This window comes from Colletotrichum chrysophilum, assembly GCF_026319265.1.
Source record: "Colletotrichum chrysophilum strain AFK26 chromosome Unknown scaffold_250, whole genome shotgun sequence".
Taxonomy (NCBI): Eukaryota; Fungi; Ascomycota; class Sordariomycetes; order Glomerellales; family Glomerellaceae; genus Colletotrichum; species Colletotrichum chrysophilum.
Genome location: NW_026517537.1, coordinates 28,050 through 47,618, shown reverse-complemented (window position 1 = coordinate 47,618; position 19,569 = coordinate 28,050). Strand labels below are relative to the sequence as shown.

At 52.7% G+C, this 19,569-nt stretch overlaps 6 protein-coding genes and 1 non-coding gene across 7 annotated transcripts; 4 read left to right on the top strand and 3 right to left on the bottom strand.

Annotated features, from left to right (window-relative positions):
- Positions 1-1,487: 1,487 nt before the first annotated feature.
- Positions 1,488-3,015, top strand: COL26b_013717 (uncharacterized protein; the record flags this gene model as incomplete). The annotated part of the gene is made up of 3 exons (XM_053186309.1): positions 1,488-1,605; positions 1,709-2,874; positions 2,926-3,015. The coding sequence occupies 3 exons, from the start codon at positions 1,488-1,490 to the stop codon at positions 3,013-3,015; spliced, it is 1,374 nt and encodes a 457-aa protein (XP_053029757.1).
- Positions 3,016-4,261: 1,246 nt separating this feature from the next.
- On the bottom strand, positions 4,262-5,796 carry COL26b_013716 (uncharacterized protein; the record flags this gene model as incomplete). The annotated part of the gene is made up of 2 exons (XM_053186308.1): positions 4,262-4,296; positions 4,317-5,796. 2 exons carry the CDS (start codon positions 5,794-5,796, stop codon positions 4,262-4,264), a joined length of 1,515 nt encoding a protein of 504 aa, XP_053029756.1.
- A 1,410-nt stretch (positions 5,797-7,206) lies between these two features.
- Positions 7,207-8,468, top strand: COL26b_013715 (uncharacterized protein; the record flags this gene model as incomplete). Its single annotated transcript, XM_053186307.1, has 2 exons — positions 7,207-8,117; positions 8,168-8,468. The coding sequence occupies 2 exons, from the start codon at positions 7,207-7,209 to the stop codon at positions 8,466-8,468; spliced, it is 1,212 nt and encodes a 403-aa protein (XP_053029755.1).
- Positions 8,469-8,873: 405 nt separating this feature from the next.
- COL26b_013714 (uncharacterized protein) lies at positions 8,874-10,145 on the bottom strand (the record flags this gene model as incomplete). Its single annotated transcript, XM_053186306.1, has 2 exons — positions 8,874-9,262; positions 9,317-10,145. The coding sequence occupies 2 exons, from the start codon at positions 10,143-10,145 to the stop codon at positions 8,874-8,876; spliced, it is 1,218 nt and encodes a 405-aa protein (XP_053029754.1).
- A 758-nt stretch (positions 10,146-10,903) lies between these two features.
- Positions 10,904-10,987, top strand: COL26b_013713. The gene has a single exon. It is a non-coding gene; the product is annotated as a tRNA-Gln (tRNA).
- Positions 10,988-15,230: 4,243 nt separating this feature from the next.
- On the bottom strand, positions 15,231-16,981 carry COL26b_013712 (uncharacterized protein; the record flags this gene model as incomplete). The annotated part of the gene is made up of 3 exons (XM_053186305.1): positions 15,231-16,613; positions 16,662-16,783; positions 16,852-16,981. The coding sequence occupies 3 exons, from the start codon at positions 16,979-16,981 to the stop codon at positions 15,231-15,233; spliced, it is 1,635 nt and encodes a 544-aa protein (XP_053029753.1).
- Positions 16,982-18,284: 1,303 nt separating this feature from the next.
- On the top strand, positions 18,285-19,537 carry COL26b_013711 (uncharacterized protein; the record flags this gene model as incomplete). The annotated part of the gene is made up of 3 exons (XM_053186304.1): positions 18,285-18,617; positions 18,672-19,239; positions 19,281-19,537. 3 exons carry the CDS (start codon positions 18,285-18,287, stop codon positions 19,535-19,537), a joined length of 1,158 nt encoding a protein of 385 aa, XP_053029752.1.
- Between the last annotated feature and the right edge of the window lie 32 nt (positions 19,538-19,569).

Below are 19,569 nucleotides of genomic sequence, written 5' to 3'. Positions count from 1 at the left end.
ACTGCAGAGTCGCGGAAAGGTATGAGAGTCAATCCGCAAGCGATCCATCGCTACCTCTGGGCACTGATCGAGTTGTTCACTTTCGCACTCTGCATCCTTGCAGTTATAGAGATGAGCGTATTTCTTGGGGTCCTGAGGAAGAGCTCCGAAGGCGACCTCAACATTACGAAATGGGCATTTGGTCAGTTAGTGGCAGTTGCCGTATGGTTCCCGATCATTCTGAAATTCTTTTGTCTCTTCATATGTAAGTCGGCCACGTTCCAGCTTGATCTTACAAAGAGAAAGGCTCGGCTAATACCAAAGACGCAGTGGAAACTGGAAACCGACACTCTGACTTATACCGGAAGATGGCCCTCAGAATGCAAAAGGGGTCTGGCGGGCGCGTAATCCGTAGTTTTGTGACCACCTCGATTGAACTTGCGAGACTCTCTCGTTTCGGCCCCAGGTCAGCCCAAATGGGCGATGAGGAAGAAACGCGTGGTCTGGTAACATAGTGCTCAGATGATCAGCGATGAACATTGTGGACGCACCTAGGCATCTTGAAAAAATTTGTAGCTCTGAGCATTTCTTCAATAAGGTATTTGAGTAAACTTATTCATTTCTTTATCATCTCCGTCTTCTGCAGCTTTTATCCAAACGCCCTGATATGGTGATTCAGATGACATTACCTAGCTCAAGCATTGTGTACTTCGACTGACTCCAGCGATAGCAACATTTTTAGTTGAAGTTGAGTTACTTATCAACACCAAAATCCAAGCCTTCGATACCAGAATGGTGCACTCTGCGACACTTTGATCGAAGTTAGCAGGCAGGCTTCATCAGGCGCTCTCCGCGGCAACATTGATAAATACATAACCCCGCATAGATGCACAGACTAGGCTGGGGGATGTGGCACATGCCGCCCAGTCTGGGTGGTCAGGATGACCTTGGCTTGGCGCGAGTTGAGCGCCCGCTACAGATGTCCGACCCACCGCGTAGTGCCAAGACTCAAAATACCTCATTGCAGGCCGTCTGAACTAAGGTCTCACGCGTCGAATCTACCCGGACCCGGGTTGCCTCCCCTTTCACCAACGGCGCCTACACCGCCCGCACCGCATGCCAAGTATGGATATCTCGAGCCGCAAGTACCGTGAAGGAGGCGATGCACGTGCTGCCCCAGATTTGGTGAAGTGACACTCCCGTCTCCGTCATTTCTCGTCCCATGCCCCCCTCTGCGACCAAAGTGCCTGTCGTTGTCGTTGTCTCTCAAGCGGTGTCGATTTGTGTCCTTTCTTTCCCCTGTTTCCCCGCGTGAGTGTGGTTTCCCGTATACGTTTGAAGAGGATAGCCTGCTTTTCCTTGGTATTTGCCAACAACGACGACAACCAGACCCTAGACCGTGAGGCATTTTCATTTCATGTTCCCGCGACCCGAGCACCCCGACCCCGTTGTCCATCCCAAGGCCTTCCGACCCAGACGTGAGCCGATCCGTACCGTTGGCGAGAGACATGGACTGGTCCGCCGTAACGAACTTCAACGTCGTCATCAGCGTTCTCGGCGGCTGGCTCGTTCTGTTCGGCACCTTCTCGTACCTCATCAAGGAAACATGCTACCTGTCTGAAGCTCGTAAGTCAAGGCATCTGAGACTCCTTTGCGGCTATCTCCCGATTTTGGTATCAAGCAAATTACGACTTTAGGTTGGAAGTTATTAACTAACCCTCAACTCAAGTGGTCTCCCTCCTCGGAGGTGTCACCTTCACTCATGTCGCCAAATGGATCAAGCCCGGCGAATATGCCGTGTCCGAAGATGCCGTCGCCTCCGTCACCCTCGACTTCAGCCGCCTGGTTCTCGGTGTCCAGCTGGTCCTCGCCGGCGTGCAACTCCCAAGTCGCTACCTGCGCAAGGAGTGGAAGTCCCTCTCACTGCTTCTCGGCCCCGGTATGATCGGTATGTGGGCCTTCACAAGCGGCGTCGTCTGGCTGCTCGTCCCAGACCTGCCCCTCGTCCACGCCCTCGCCATCGCAGCATGCGTCACCCCAACTGACCCAGTCCTCTCCACCACCATCGTAAAGGGACGCTTCGCCGACGAGAACGTCCCAGAGGACCTGCAGCAGATCATCGTCGCCGAGTCCGGAGCCAATGACGGCCTCGGGTACCCCTTCCTCTTCCTGGCGCTGTATCTCATCAAGTACACCGAAAGCGACGGCAACCCCGTATCGGGCGAGGGCGGCTTCGCCGCGGCCATCCGCCTCTTCTTCGGCCAGACCTGCATCTACGTCGTGCTGATGAGCGTCTTCTACGGCTGGGTCGTCGGCTGGCTCGCGCAGAAGCTGCTCCACTGGGCCGAGCGCTACAAGTACGTCGAGCGCGAGAGCTTCCTGCTCTTCCCCATCGGCATGGCCATCTTCATCCTCGGCACCTGCGGCATGGTCGGCAGCGACGACGTGCTGGCGTGCTTCATTGCCGGCAACGCCTTCACGTGGAACGACTGGTTCCGCCTCGAGACGCTCAACGACCCCATCCAGCCCGCTGTGGACATGATGCTCAACATGGCCATCTTCATGTGGCTCGGCGCCGTGTGTCCTTGGGAGAGCTTCTGGACGTCTGAGTTGATCGGCCCGGGCCGTCTCTTCGCGCTGGGTGTGCTTGTCCTGCTGCTCAGGCGTTTGCCTGTCATCCTGGGCCTGCACCGCTACATCCGCCAGATCCGTGGCCCCGGGCAGGCTTTGTTCGTTGGGTATTTTGGGCCGATCGGCATCTCTGCCATCTTCTATCTCTACGTCGGCCTTGAGTTCCTTGAGACGTTGACGGATGAGGACGGTCAGCGGGCGGATGCGAAGAAGCTTGGCGATACCATGTTGATTGTCATCTGGTTTTTGATCATTTGCAGTGTGGTAAGTTTTCTCTCAGTCACTCGCCTTGCAATGTGTTCTGACATCTTCAAGGTCATTCACGGCGTGAGCGTGCCCATTGGTAAAGCCGGAACGACTCTCTATGCCCGACTTCGCCAAGGCCGCATCGCTCTGCCTACGTGATGATGATACATATTCTCAACGACATTTTGCATGAATTTCCCGTGTGATACGCTACATTTCCAGCATCTTTATCATTTTTCATGCATCTGGCATTTCATCATGTGTGGTGTTCAGTGCTCTGGGCTCTCGGCATTTGGTGGTATTCATTGATTTGGGCAATTGGTTCGGCTGCAACGCATTGCTTGGTTCGTATCTAGCGAGCATTGTACTTCGCGGTTTTCTCACTTAACTTTCCTAGATGATATTATCCAATACATATCCCGTCGTTTCGGTCAATGTGCACACTGCTTTCGCATCATCATCATCATGGATATGAAGAGTTCTCAGCTATTGAGTTGATTCATGTAAAGTCATTGATACTATAGGTTCATATTCTAATCATACGTCATCTATCAGAGGAAGTCGCCCTACCTCTCAATTTCAATTGTCCTACTCCTCCGAATCTGGTGATCTTCCTCCTCGTCGCGATGAAGCTGACGACCTGGGAGCCGCACTGCATGGTCAAGTGCAACCGGCAGCCCTCGGTGCCTTCCACGAAGCATGACAAGACACAATATGAGCTTGCTTCCCGTATGCCAGGCGCCGCAAAAGCTGAAGGCGTCAGTTGGCAGGCCCACTGAAATCCCGACGCAACCATAGGCCGACACAACCTCGAAGATGATGTTGAAAACGGAGAACGTGACGGGGTCCTTGATGAACCTGGATGTTTCAATGATGGTGATGATTAACGTCGCCAGGACCAACCACCAAAGGTCGTGTGCGAGCTGTCCACGCACTTGCTGACTGATGAAACTTATGCGGCTCTCTGGTCGAGGCTGATCGGGCCCCGGGATGCCAGGTGCCCCAGGTTTTGGAGGCGCCACACCAACGCCATGGAAGCTCATGAAGGTGCTCTTGAAAGCACGTCGCGCATCAGATACCGGTCCAGAGCGACTCAGCCGGCGAGCTAGAACTGAAGGGTGGGCAGATGCTGCACCGAAGCTAGTGGTGCGGGCTAAAGTTGGCGGACGGCTTCCCATGGGTAGTAGCGGTACACCTGCCTCTGGGTCGGGCTCTGAAGTCGATTCCATATCGTCACTGTAGATGCCGAGTGACCGCTCCTCGTAAACGTTGGAGTGACGCATGGTAATTACCACGGGATAAACGGAGATGTACATCATGATGACATAGAGTAGTTGAAGTCCGATGAAAAGCCCCGATATGGGTACGACGTAGAAGCCACCAGACCGTACGGCTAATAGCATGATTAGTTCATGTCTCTCCACATCTTGAATGGAGCTTCTGAAGATGGTCAAGCTTACCTAGGGCTTGGAATAAGCCATCAAGGATACGGGACCCGGTCGGGATCTTCTCGATAACCGAGTTGCCAATATTGAGAAGCTCAAAGGCAACCCAGTCCACAGAGTTAAGCCATAGAAGCATGAAAAATAGCCACCAAGACGCTCTGGATGGGAAGAGATTTGTGTAAACCCGACGAGGGTACTTCAGGATAAATTCCAAAGTGGCCTTAAGATCGGCGAAGGCCTCTTGCGGCGTCGCCAGATTCAGGATCCGAAGCATACCCCAGATGATGAGACGTAGGAATAGCGGGTATGCGGTGTTTCCGGCCAGAATCAACAGTCCCATCGTAATCAAGACATAGTATGCCTCTTGAAAGGGAATCATATTGGCGTCCAGCAGTGACATGCCCGAGTTGTTGAAAGCCGACACTGCGTTGAAGATGCCAAGCCACCATGGATTGATACCATTGGCCCTTGCCGTATTGGGCATGTAATTGTTCATCCAGGCTCCGAGGGCAAGGGATGTTAAAAATTGCCACATGAAGAAATAGGCGGGCACGATGGTGGCAAGAACCTTCAGAGCACGGTACTCGCAGCCGCCAAGATGATCACGCTCTGCGCTGGTGAGGTCGTGGAATTGACCATTGCGACTAGCTGAACGGTGCTTCAAGAAGTGTCGAGCGTCGAGGTCGATATCGGCCGAGTCCGTGGGAGCCTTGGCAGGCCTCCTTGATGGAAGAGCCACTCCATCGCCTTGCACAGAAACACCAGTCGAGGTGGCCTGCGTGGCATTTGGGTGTGGTGTGTCGTCGAACGTAATATGACCTGGGTTTTGGGAGTCTGCAACATCTTCAACATCCTTGGGCGTGTTCTTGTCTCTCGTGTTCACGTGTGGCGTCGACATGGCCCGTCGGAACTGCGGCGGACCTTCGGTGGTGTCTGAGTCCTGATAATCTGGAGGAGGGTGCGTCTCTGGAATTCGGCTTCCAGTCCCTTCGAAAGGCTGATCTGGAGGCGGTACAGTCTGGGCCTTTCCGAAAGAAAGTGCGAGCTGGAGCTTTGGCAGAGTCAATGGCAGCCGTGGCAATGCCAGAGATATCGTGCTGCCTTGGCGGCTGAGTTTGCGGGCGCGCTCTGCTCGGACGATTTCATCGAAGCGTTTCTCAAAAACGTGCTTGCGTGCCAAGATAGTCCAAATGGAAACCCATATCGTGCTTCCGAGTAGCAGCAGAAGGAACAGGATTGTTTGTTGCCACGTCGTCAATTGGCTGAGGTTGACGGTGTTGAGGCCAGCTTCGGTCATGGCAGATACCACGAGGAAGAGGCTATCGGTGTAGCTCACCTTGAACTCAGCATCGGATGAGGCCCAGAAGATGACCGACGACAGAAGACAGACGATAATGAAGTATGCATAGTGAAGAGTGATGAAGTTGAGCGGCGGGAGGAATCTGTTTAAGGGGTTGCGAGCGAGCAAGCGCTTGGCAGCAGCAACGGAGCCCATGAGACGCTGCTCACAAGAGATGTGATGAATCTGAGGAACTGAGGATGAAGCAGATGCACTGAGACCCTAGGAAAAGATGAGGTTGCGCTGCATGTCGATGAGATCTGATCAACCAGTCTTGTTGATGCGCTGGCACTGGATTCAGACGCGACAGGACGCTCAGATGACGTCTGCCAGTAGGCTGTCTCAGGCGCAGTAGGCAATACGTACCCCAAAGGCATTGATAAACAAGGGCAATTGCCGGCCTTCCCTCACTAAACTTGGGACGAGCTTGCCTCGAACCAGTTTAGAAAGGCTAAAAATGGGCAGGTGAGAGGCAAGTAGCAATGGCACCTCATGGCTGTCTTCGTGGAGGTGGCTGTGCACTAGCGCTGACTCGATGGCTCTTTTAGAAGCATGTGCCGGTTAGACTGTTAGAGTCAATATGCGCTAACCAGCCTGTGTATCGTGGAATGATAGTTACTACCGCCAATCCAAATATCGCGGCGATATTACTCGGAAGCATTTGCTTAGAATGAAGTTATCTTGTGGCTGAATTGACTGGGAGCAACAGAGCATTCAGCAGAGCAGACACACACAAATTGGTATCCGTGGATAGGCAGGTCACTTAGAGTCTGACTTCGTGTTTTCCTTTAGCTAAAATGAGAAAAAGAAGATGGGGTGATCGTACGTAGCTGAAGGACGACAACATGGCGGAGATAAAGCCAACATTCCGTCGGTGAAAGGTGTTGAAGTCCCATGGGCATTTCGTGTCATCGTCAACTTATTCAAGATATTGCGACCTGAGAACGCATGTACAGAGCCACACCTTCGTGAGCAACACGTTGCTAGCTAGAACTGATGATCACTTTCTATTCGTCGAGGACAGCAATCTCATCTCATTGGGTGTGAAGTGGTGTTTTCTTCGGAGAGCACCCGAAAACAACCACTCACGAACAGTCAAGCTTTCCACACACCGGGCCATTGTCCGGGGCCGGCTCCGGTGTTAAATGAAGTTCAGGAGGGCCGAACGGGATCGGCAGTGGGACCTTACCCCGGCCCACCTCCTAAACCTTGCCTTCAGCTGACACACCCCTTAAATCTCGGATGCGATAGACTTTCACGGCCTAGTAGGGAAACAATCAAAATTCCCATGGTTTTCTTCAACTGAGATGCGAAAACCATCCGGTACTCTGCTTCACCATGGAAATTGTCTGCCGAACGAACAGGGCGGGAAAAGTCCCGGGCGGGGCGTTTACGACATCTCCATCATTTCTCATTTTTCGAGACGCAGCGTGGAATTCAATGCCCGAAAGGGACTGAGGATAGATAAAGGTCTTTCTTCGTCTTCCCTTTTGGTAATGAGCGACTTCACCACCACAAGTCGTTCAGGTTGTTGAACCCCACAGTTTACCCCTGTCATCCGGCAAGATGAGGTTCAACATTCACTTCACTTTCCTTTCTTGGGCCCTCGCCCTGGCCTCGCTGGCGAGTGCATGTGTCACTCGCGATGTCAACGCCCAGAAAGCCTTCGCCCACCCGGGTCTCCTTCACACCGCCAAGGACTTTGAACGCATCAACGGCTTCCTGAAAGCCAACCGCGCGCCATTAACAACCGGCTGGGACAAGCTCGCCGTCCGCGCCATCGCCGACTACACCCCTCGACCGGTAGAGACGCTCTGCCGCGGCTCCGGCAGCGACTGCACGGACAACTATTCCCTACTCTTCCGCGATGCAGCCGCCGCTTACGCCAATGCCGTCCACTGGAAGATCAGCGGCAACGAGACCCACGCGGAGGCTGCTGGTCGTATCCTTGACGCCTGGAGCAGCACTTTGCTCCGCATCTGGGGGTCCTCGGACAAGTTCCTCGCGAGTGGCATCTACGGTTACCAACTTGCCAACGCGGGTGAGCTTCTCCGCGACTGGAGCGGATGGAAGGGCTTGGATGCTCTGTCCAGCATGTTGACCAACGTCTTCTACCCGATGAACCACGACTTCTTTGTCAGACACAACGGCGCCGCGATCGATCACTACTGGGCGAACTGGGACTTGGCCAACATGTGTACCATGCAGGCCATCGGAATCCTCTCGGACAACGTCACCATGTACAACGAGGCGGTCGACTACTTCAAGAATGGGGCTGGCAACGGTCAGATCGAGAATGCTATCTGGAAGATTCACGAGGAAGCCGGCTCCAAGAAGCCCTTGGGTCAGGGACAGGAGGCCGGCAGAGACCAGGGACACGCTCTGCTCGACTTTGCATTCCTTGGCGTCTTTGCCCAGCAGTCATACAACCAGGGAGATGACTTATTCGGATACCTCGACAACAGGATTCTTGCAGGGTAAGTTTTGACGTTTAGATCGAAGTGGGCGCTGGCTAACACGAACCCAGTGCGGAGTACGTGGCCAAGTACAACCTCGGATACGATGTCCCCTTCGCAAATTTCACAAACAGCCACGGGACGGCTACGGTCATTAGTGAAGCCGGTCGCGGCGGTCTTCGACCCATCTGGGAGCTCATCTATGCCCATTACGACTCTATCAAAGGCTTGAACGCTTCGTGGAGCGGACAGATGCGCGACCTCGTCAACAAGGACGCTGGTGGTGCTGAGGGTGGCGGTGGTGACTATGGTCCGAACAGCGGTGGTTATGATCAACTTGGATTCGGAACTCTCCTCTACAGACGCGAGTAGGAACGAACGTTGTTTTTCTGGCACACGAGTTGGCTGTGGACGGCTTATTTTCTATTCACTCATTCACATCACTTTCTTTACCTTATTCCACGTCTCATAGTTGGGTTATCAGGAGTGCACGCCTGTTCCCATTCGTACATATTCAATCAACAAACCTTGCAAGTATGTTTGACATAATCGGACAGTGTTGTCTTCAGCAAATATTACACAATCTGCTGGGAATAAGCCGTGTGATTATGGCTGGTGAAGGTTTCATGCATGACTTTCCAACCAGAACCCCATGATTTCTGAATCGATGAAGTTATAAGCTCCATGGGACACGAATGGAAGAAGCAGCTTGTTTTTCTCCGGTAAGGTACCAACAATTATGCAGTTCTTATCTCATATGTACATCTTTAAATCTTTTCAGTAAGCCCAGATGAGGCCGCCCCAGCTCGGATGGTCAACTCTGCTCAAAGGCCCCTCAGGTCCTGCAGTCTGTTTCGCCTTCGTCGTCCACGGGGCCTTCAGTCCTCTCTTCACCACGTACTGGTAATAGACAATGTCCCACATTGGGTTGTCCGCTGTGACACCCCGCTTCTCCTGCGAGATGGCAGCCCAAGGCCCGCCGACGAGGACCGCCTCGCAGCGGAACCACTTTGGGTCATACTCCACCGTCTCATTCAAATTGAACTTTGCTGTGTACTCGGCTCCTTTGAGGATCAGGTTATCACCTTGACTGTACAAGTCTGACCCCTGACTTTGCGCAACTCGGGCAGCCGTGGCGGCCCAACCAATGCCTGTCATGGTGTGGCCTAGGATATGTCAGTCATTCAAATCGTCCTGGAAAAGATGTCTGGGGCATGTACTCTGATCACGACCGGACTCGGATGATTGTCCGGTCTTCTGGTCGAACATGGAGTACAAGCCCGCGCAAGGGTTGTTCAGGTACTCATTGATGGCATAGTTGTAGAGCGTAACGTCGTCCAGGTACACTGCGAAGCTCAGCAGAGCCTTGATACTCGCCATCCCATAGTTAGCCTGCCCAATAGCGACAGATTGCCGCGAGAAGAGCCAGTACAACTGGATGCTGAACCCCGAGCCGCCTTGCCACTTAGCCCCGGCCTCAGTCCAGTTGCCTTCCCAACGCATAATCTCCGCCGCATTCACGAACAGGTCGCCCTCTAAACCGATCAGCAGAGATCGATCCGTACCAATAATATCGACAAGCGTAGAGCCCCAGCTGTCTAGGATCGTGGTGCTCCGGTTCCAGTGCGCCTCGTCGCGGGTGATGTACCACATCAGCGCATTCTGCCATGCCGCACGAGAGTCAGAAGTGAAGCTGGTGTGATTGCTTGTCCTTCCACGTGAGAGCACCGCCTTGGGTCCTTTCATCTGGTAGGAGGCCTGGCTGTAGCTGTCGTTGCTGAATACATCAAAGGTGGACTTCCATGGGTCTTTGCCCTCAAGTACACCATTCCGGATACGTTCGAGGTCTTCATGGGTATGCCAGATTCCGGGGTGCACAAAGTCGCTGGGGCGGCTCTTGAGAAACTTGGAGATATCACCTGCGGGTGACGGAGTGAGCGGGTAGACTGGCCCGAATGCTCCTGGTATGTCGGCCACTGTTGCGACGCATGGCGAGGTCAGGAGACCTGCCAGAGACAAGGTGAGGAAAGATGTCAACTTTGGTTTCATCGTGTCAGCATTGAGGGCACGTAACAATACAGTATTATCTGAGCAGTTACCTTCATCTCAGCCGTAGCGATGCAACAATGGCAAGAGGATCAAGCCGTGAATGGTGGAAAATCAGAGGGAAAGCTTGAGAGACAAGCCGGAGCGTGACATATCACTTTATTAACCGGCCAAAAGGTCCCGAACAGGCCTTCAAGACACTTGCTCGGATCAACGCGGCCAGTTGAAGCCATGATCGGAGCCGGGATAGGTAGCGGGCCGAAAGAAATGTTTGACGCCGATTTCAGCAGTCGTGGTGTGTAGGATCGGCATCAACGCCGAGAAAGGGAGACATCAAATCGCGGGGAAGTTTGCGGAGAAGCTTGTTCATCCTTCAGTGATCAGAGGCGACCGCAACAGTGGGGGGTTACGCCAAATTTGGACGAGCTGACGGGGAACCGCTGTAATTTTAGGCGGGACATCTCCCGGGAAATGATGAGCCAAAAGCCCATTGGGCTCAGAGATATGGGTTACGAAAACCGAGCTGGTGGGCTCTCACTCCCGTGATGTACTGCGCATCGTCCGGGAACCCATAGAAAGCGGACAATGGCCAATAAAGACGAAAATAGTAAAGGGGGTTTTCTTCAACATGGGAAACAAAAAGCCAGACACAGATTTGGTGTGCAGAGGGGAATGGAACGATGACTCATGAGGTGGTCATGTGGGGCCCGGCAGTGAGCATACATGCATATGGTTAGCCCAAATTGGGTCATGAACCACTCGGTTGTGTAGTGTAGTGGTTATCACTCCGGATTTTGATCGTATCAAAACTTCCGGCAACCCCGGTTCGAACCCGGGCTCGACCTCACTTTTTGATGTTTTGTCTAATTACCCAGTGAAGGTGCGATTTTGCAATTACTGCTTTTGATTCTGACGCCGTTTTTGAGATTCTGATGCTACTGCCCGGCCCTCCGACGCATGGGCAACTTAAACATGGACAGAAAGAAATAGGGAGGACCTTAACATAGGTAGTAAGTGGTCCGCGGTCTTCCGTCATCTCAGTTAAATATTGGCTCAGGTGTTCTAACACAATCTGTGCGTCTTCAACTCCGGAGAGAGTTGGGATACAGTGAAACTATTCACACTATCAAACTGGAACGAATACTTGCAACGCGAGCCACGCCCGGAGTTCATCACCGTGCTGTCTCCTCCAAGTTTAACGACCCGTAACTCTCAACAAGATGTGTCAGAATGTGATCATCCACTTCCTCCTGCTTCTTGACAATGCCGACTGGCCAGTGACTGCGCACCGCCTGCACCATGTCGTGTTTCTCCATCTCCTGGTCGTCGTCAAAAGTCATCGAACTTCTCAAAAGGGCCACCTCTTGCGGGCGCATCCGCCCTCTGATAACTCGAAACAGTGCTCCAGCCAAGTAGTGATTCCGGCGCTGGTTCTGCAACCCTTTTGCAACTAGAATAAGTGTGGACCGCAGGATTTCGATCTGATGTTCAGACTTCTCTTCCGATATCGCATTGATGCAGTCGTATCCGGTGAGCATGAGGGGTATCACGAGAAATAGGTCCATAGCTTCATAGCCGTGCCGGAGATAGTAAAGGCGGATCAAGGTTTGGAGATATTTCTTCGCGTCGGCAACGACCTTTTGCAAGGTCGCGTCGCGACCTTTGCTGGCGGCAAGTAAGGGTTCGTAGATCATAAGTAGCAAATGGTAGTAGTATATGCTGCGATGACCAATTATCAGAATGTCCACTTTTTTCTGTCCATAGATCACGAGGGGTGGCAGAGAAGTAGCGTTGCCTCCGGGCTGGGCACTTACTGCAGTTGAAAGTGACCTGGAAGTGCGATCGTCTTGGGCTTAAGTGGCTCTGGCAAGTCACTATACCACCTTTTCAATTTCTCATGAAGCCTATTGGCTTTATCGAGACTAATGATTCCATTTGGAGAAAATGCTGCGTCGCAGTACTCATTCATGATGACTCTAAACTTGGCTCTCGTTCGAAAGATGTGACCAAAGTGAGTTGGTTGAAGGCCTGGAACCAATGGGTATTGGAGCCAGATCTCGCCATACCACCCGCCCTCTCTTGTCGGGTCGGGTAATGGCCAGTCCGGAGGCTCTTTGACTAAAGGCGGTATCATGAAGGAGAATGAAACCAGCCTGTAACGTTTAGAGACTATCACAAAATCTTGGGTTAGTGTACTTACGTTTCCCAGTTGTAAAGAGCCTAAGCGGTGTACGCCCAACCCTTTCGTTTCGAGTCATTATTTCCACATGAGCTTTTAGAGAAGAGACGCAGCCTGCGTGCCAAAGTCACGCTGTGAATCCTGTACGGCTGACCAAGCTCATCTAGACCACACAGATTGTGGAAAACGCTGAAAAGGATGCCAGCTTGTATAGTAGTCAACCGTGGTTCAGAGGCCTGTAGTTCCCAGAGACGCTTGGCTTCTGCAAGAAAGCGGTACCCAAGCGTATTGGGGTTCCAATACTCGACGCGGTTCGAAAACTGTTGATAGCAGACCTATGCCTAGTTAGTTGCGTCGGCTGCGAGTGGAGGGCGTAATCAACATACACAGGCATACGCAAGGGTTATGTTGACAAGTAGTGAAGAGCAAAAGTCTTGCTTTTGTGCGACCAAGTCTTCGAGGAACAGGTCTTTCTGAAACGCCGCAGAAAATTGATATTCGCACCTGAACAAGGCCCTGAGGAGGTCTCGCATGAGTGAATCGTCATCGCATACGTTAGTCCACCATGATATCTTGGCGTCGGATAATCGGGGCTCGACAACTCGTGCTGCGTGAAACGGTTTGGTGTAGACACTTTGGAGTTCCTGCGACCCGCCAGCGGTGGCATGCGAAGGCCTCCCTTGCCCATGCGCAGGATACAGCGATGCCGCTTCGTAGATGAACGAATTCAAATAAGGATTGTTTTGGACATAAATCTCAGGCATTTCGGAACGGTAGGGGAAGTCATATCGTAGCCGCGTTTCGGGTGCGATAGCCATCTGAAGCAACAGATCTCCAGCCTCGACATGGTTCACAATAGTCGCGGCATCGGCCCCGGATCTGATCCTCTGGAACACATCCTGGGCAGCCTCTTCCGGTAAGTTTTTCAATAGTGCTAAGACTTGCTCGTGGATCGTAGCTCGGCCTTGCACTTCATTGTGTTTCCGACTAGTGGCCTGCTGTCGAGATTCACCAGGTCGCGTGGTGTATTCGCAGGAGCTGCGCCGGTAAAGACACACACTGCACGTGGGCCTCTCTCCAGTACACTGCAGGTTATATGAGCATTCCGAGGCACTTCTCAGGTCGTGTAGCTCAGAGACAACGTACCCTTGATTTGCGCTTACGGCATGCGTTGCAGGCAGCTTGCACCGGCCGAGGTCTTTCCCTCGGGAGATTATCGAATTTTGCTGGTTCGGCAGCACTATCTTGCGCCGGCAGCAGCGGGCGCAACGGCTGCATGTTCTTCAGCGGTTGCTTGCGTTGTTGTTCATTCAGGCCGCCAAAGCAACTGTTGCTGGGCTTGAAGTATATTCTGTAGACACTGTCATGGCGCGAGGAAACGAGTGCGCAGCCTGGGCGAATGGCACGGAGCCACGTGACTGTTGGAAGAGTATTGGTTTGCGGCGTCGGAGCTTGCCCCGTAAAGACCAAAAACATCAGACTGGTGCATGATGATGTCAGCCGTTGGTAACACTGACTCTCATTCTCTCATCATAAACATCGCATTGCGGCAAAGACCAACCAACAAGAGTGAAGAATAAGTGGTGAAACTCACAGAATGATATTCACTAATGCGTTTCTGTTACTATGAAAGCTGCATTTTCACCAGTAATTCAGAGACCCTTTTTGCTCTCACATGAAGCTAGCCCCCCAACAGTCGTAGCGCTGCATGCAGGCCAAGGGCGACGATCAGACCCCCAAATAAGAGAAATGCTTGCCGAGGGCCCACTGCAACTGTCCTCCCGTTGTTGCAATTGAACCCCTGTGGCCAATCGTTGCCAGGTTTGTACAGCTTCCCGTCCTCGCCATTCCCATCTTCACCAACCCCAGAAACCTGCCCAGAACCACACCCTGAGCTTGAGCCAGAGCCAGAGTTGGAGTCAGATCCGCCCGGTTCTTGAGCACCAGGAACAGATTCGCAATCACCCGTTGGTGGAACTGCGTTGGAGCTGACAAGCTCAACGTTGGATCCGGGATTTGGGATCATAACGTCTGCGTTGTCGACGGTTCTGCATCCGTTGCCAACATTGGCGCGAAAGATGTCTGGTTGGGCTCGAAAGTTGTTGCCGCTTCCGCCGTTCCCAATTTTGATGATAGCACAATTCATGTACATCTCTCTGTTGCCCAGATTGTTGAACCATGACCAGGCCAAGATGGCTTGATCGGATGAGGGAGTATCGTCAGGCAGAGTGAATGAAATCTGGTAGCCATCCCCGGCAGGGCAGCCACCAATGACGCTTCGAAGGACTTTGAAGGTGTTGCCGCCATCCGCAGACATAGAAACCTGGCATGAACCACCATTGTGGGTGGTATGGCCTGAAAGAGTGATCGTGTGATCCTCGCCAGCGTTCCAGGTAGCGACGGGATCTGCTTCTGAGGTGCCCAGCACGCTCAAGTGGCCTTTACAAGGGTAATCGGATCCGCTCGATGATAGAGGGTTTGTGTAGCTGTAGTCGACATTTCCTTCGGCGGTGTTTGGGTTGATCTTGGCTTTCAAGGGTGGTGGATCAGACATCATCATGTGCGCCGAAGAGAGGTGTGCGAATGTCGAGCTGACCACGACAGCCGCCCAGGATCGGAAACGCATGATTGGTCGATTTCAATAGTTATGTAACAGTCGATGGTGGACTTATTGGCATTGATGTTGCTGTTCCCTTGTGTTGCGTTACGAAATATTGAGGGTGGAAGCTTCAGGGAATGGATTATGTTCACCGTTCACTAGTTAAATAGTCAAGGTTTGGCAACTGCGTGAAGCAGTGAATCATCTCTCAGAATATGAGCCGTGGAAGCGGTGCGATTTCAGGTAAGTTTTTCTATTACCTAGCACCGAAAATTGATTAGTTATTTTTATTCACCGAGTCCCCAAATGATCATGTCCTTGCCGCCCATGCGATTAATGCAGCGCCAACACCACTGCCATCTCTTGCCATGCCGATCTTGATACGCTTCTCGCCTTCACCGCCGATCTCAGGTACTTCCCGCAAAGCTACTCTGATGTTTTCCTCAAAGTTTGGGAAATGCTCGATTAGAGAACCATCGACGCCAATGTCAATGACGCCTTCTTCCGCATCGTGAGAGACCGCACCTGCTTCATGCTCTGACTCCGGGTACGTCGGTGATGAATCTTTGGCTGGAAACTTGATATGAACTTTGATGCGGAACCACTTGGCCAGCACCTGCCAAGCACTTCTCATGCCGTAGAACAAAGGGGCCAGGATATGAATGCCCATGCCCCACGGTGCTGCAGTTGATTTGACGGTCGCCTTCGAGACGAGCCTTCCGGACTGCAGCGCAACACCCGCGATGGCAACCGATGACAGTCTCGCGGCGCGAAGTCCAATTGCCTCGGAGAGGATCCTGATAGCTCGTGCATCTGACATCGATACATTTGTGGCGCAGAGTATTGTCGAGATCTGTTCACGTGCAATTTCCAAGCTCTCGGTTGAGTCCTTCACAACTGAAGACAGCAACGAGCTGTCGATACTGTCGGCGACATGAACAGCAGACTCGGGTGCTACTTCCATGTCGAAGGCCTCTTTGTGTGAACTGAGAAGGTGGACCAGTATCCGCCTCAGCAGCTCGCCGAGATACATGCCGGAGATGCGCTTCTCGAAATGTTGATCGTCTGGGTTGACTGATTCTTGGTCAAGCTCTCGGTCGAATCTTGTTGTCGGCAGCACTTCCAGCTTGTTGTCGAATCCACCCCACTCCGTATTCAGAGCCATCATTGCGTCAGGCTCGTACTTCGAGGTTCCTTGGCGAGAATGGAGCTTCGTAATCCGGGAGAGGCGTTCCATGTACGCGCCATTTGTGCCCGTTCCAAAAATGGCGCCAACAACGGTACTTGACCTCCCGGGAGAGGTGTAAGCACGCGCTGCCAATGTTCCGACAGTGTCGTTTGCAAGCGCAGTTACCAGCAATGGAAGTTCTTGCTCGTCGAGAGCTTCTTGGAGCATGGCACAGGGATCCCGCCCAACAGCATCAGGTATGTCGAAAGACTTTGTCCAGTACAGCAACTCGCCTTTATTGAGTGCGTGCTGGTCGAAGGTGAAGCTGAAAGTAAACCCCAGACTCTTGGAATGCGAGCGTCTCAGCTCATCCGTGAGGCCACCGTCCTTCACGAGAGTTTCCCAACTCTCGAGGTCCGATGCATGATGCTTTTCCATAAAAGCTTTAGTTTGCAGCGCTATGAATCTGAACAGATCCTTATATCTTGGCGCCAGCATGAGATGACGCGGAATAGTCACCTTTGACTGCGTGAGAGTATAACTTGAGTCTCCATGCAACTCAACCGAGCATACTCTCAAGTTGGTTCCTCCCAAGTCGATGGCCAAGCAGACGCCCTTTTCAGAGCCGTTTGGTAGCTTGGTGACATACGATGGGATCTGGCACATTGATGTGCCGTCCTTCTGAAGGCCCTCATCTGATTCGTGTTAGTTGGTGTTGCTCGAGTAATGACCATTTCTGGCCGTGGGTGGTTGAAGGACTTACTAAGCTGCTTCAAGAAGTGGGTAGTTGCACGGCGAACATCTTCCGCAGGGAACTCGAATTCTTTGGCAATTCTTTGAGCCTCAGATATCAAATCCGATCTGCGGACCTCCTCGAGGCTGTTGGAAGACATTGGAGCACCAACACCCACCAAAAGATCGTCGATAACGAGTGTGTCGGGACAGAAGCCAGGTTTATGGGTACCGCATCCCAACATTCAGCAGACTACCCGATCAAGTATGTAACTAGAAACGCCCAAAACTGTCGTACTCGCCAGATAATCAGCAACTCAGACGCAGATTCAGAATCCCGTCTTTCCCGCCCAAAGCCTCTTGTTCAAAATGGCCGTCGGGTGGCTCAAGGATCACGACCCGGCAAACCCGGACCGGGTGGAACCGGTGGATCGGTCAAATTTCCCCCTAACTTCCCTCCAATGACAACTATGCCGCCTATCTGGGGCCCAGTCCAGGCTCGCTGAACATCGCTAGCGTCCAGCTTCTTCATAAAGTCCGGCCACCCCGGCTCAACCGGCGAACCAGAGTCTCACCCCCCGATCCCACATCACCTGTTTCACCGGTCCTCCGCTGAAAACAGCACAACAGTTGATTGCAACCGGGCAGAACGCTCTGCAAACACCGGAAGCTTTGAGCACGCAAAGTGGATCTGTTTTGAGAAACGTTCCGAAAAGCTTGTCAGTTGTCAACCATGTCGCTGCAACACGCGAGAGACGGAGCTTCGGTGGATGGGCCTGATAATGCAGGCCCGTCCAAGGCCCGGAAGGCATGCGGTAAGCCCACCGGTGTGCGTCTGATGCGTGGCTGTGGAGGCTGACCACTGCCTGCGTAGTCAATTGCAGAAGACAGAAGATGAAGTGCAGACTGGACAACGGGTCGACGTGTCGAAGATGTTTACGCGCCGGTGTCCCATGCGTGTTTGTACCCAGAGCCAACGTATGTGTTCTCGTTCCTGGTCCTTCGTGATCATTTCTGACGCGACATTTGCTTAGTCCGCGTCCCATCGTGAAAGTCTTTCATTGGCTTCAATTCTCCACAGTAATGAGCAAAGTTCTTCTTTCAATAAATCTGTGCTCTTGAGATTGAAGCGCCTTGAGGAACACTGGGGATTATCTGGTCTTGGCAGTCTTGAAGAGGTCGAGTCGCCAGCTTCGCCAAATTTGCCTGATGTTGAGCTCGAAAGTCCCGGGGATGCGGGGCTCAGCGCTCTATGGAATGCTGTTGCTGTCCTTCGAAGAACATGCCCCTCAAAAGTCAGTTCAAATATTTGGGAGAAGCATATGATCAAGAGGTTATGGCTTTCGTGAGTACTTCCTTCCTTATGCAAGGCCTGTCTGGCTGATGTGGTGTAGATTCCATGAGAGCATGCCCGGGCTGCACTTCCTCCCAAGCAAACAGACATTCTCATCGCCTAGGCCACTCATGCTGGCATCGATGCTCTATTGTTCAAGTATACGAGGTTCGCCAGATGTTGCCGTACTAGCCCCCGACTACTTCACCGTTTTGTGCAGTGCTATCTCACAACTCTGCATCCCCGATAGCGAAATCGGCCAACCACCAGACGACCCCGCATCAGCGGAGGAATGGGCTTTTCAGACCGTTCTTGGTATCATACTGGCCGGTCTCCTTCGGGAAGCCGTAGTCAAGGAGACGGGGCTCTGGATCTCAGTTGCATATCGGTTGATACTGGAACACTGCCCCTCTAACGTCGACGAGAGGTCCCGTGAGTGGCGCCGTCTGTTCTCTGGTCTACAGGTACGATTCTCCCATCATCGCAAGCATTCACTATCCCTGCTAACCTCAGGCTAGATCGTGGATCTCGAGCACGCCTCGATCCACCTCTCGTGCCCTGTCATCCCCATCGAGGCGCCGCTACCTCGGCTCAAGATCGCCATGCAAGATCAGCTGTACCGCCTGTCTAGGATGATGCATACGGGCCTGACGCACTTCACTGGGCGGGGCTTACCGACTATCTGGTCATGCTTTGCTGGCGAGCCTAGCGCAACGCCTGATGCAACCGTCTCGTTCAGCGGTGTCGATGGGGCGGTGATCCGCGATTGGGCACGTCAGCTGGATGACTGGCTTGTGGAGTTCAGCGACAGGGAATTTGAGTCTGAGCATGAGAAGAAGCTCGTGTTCAGGCAGTACATCCTCCACCGTCTACTGGTTTTGTCCATCTATCACCCTGCGAGGGGGTGCAACTTGTTTTCCAACACCACACCGAAAGAACAACATGAGCTTCTGGTGTCGGCACGGGCGGCTGTCAAGCTACAAATTCTTGACTCGGCTATTTGGTCCAACTGGGACCTGGTGATGATCACTTGGGCATGTCTTATCGTGCTCCAGGGTGTGGATGGTGGTGTGGGAGAACCCGATGGTAAGTTGTCTGCAGCCTGTTCATTGAATCTTCAACTAAAGGTTACGACGCAGATCTGGAAAACGTTGGGGTTCACCTACAGAAGTTGAAAGAAATGCACGAGCCAAAACCAAGTCTCAGAGGCATCTTAGCCACACGGCTTGAAGAAAAGCTTCAAGGGCTGCACACCCCTGCTTCGGGTGATGCAGAGATGTTCGAGCAGGAAATACAGAACCTGGACAACTCTTGGTACATCTTCGACCAAGCAAGTCTGCAGGCAGGTTACGAATTATGGTCATACGAAAACCAAGGAGGCTAGCCTTCACTTTTGGAACATCCAATAACAGAAAG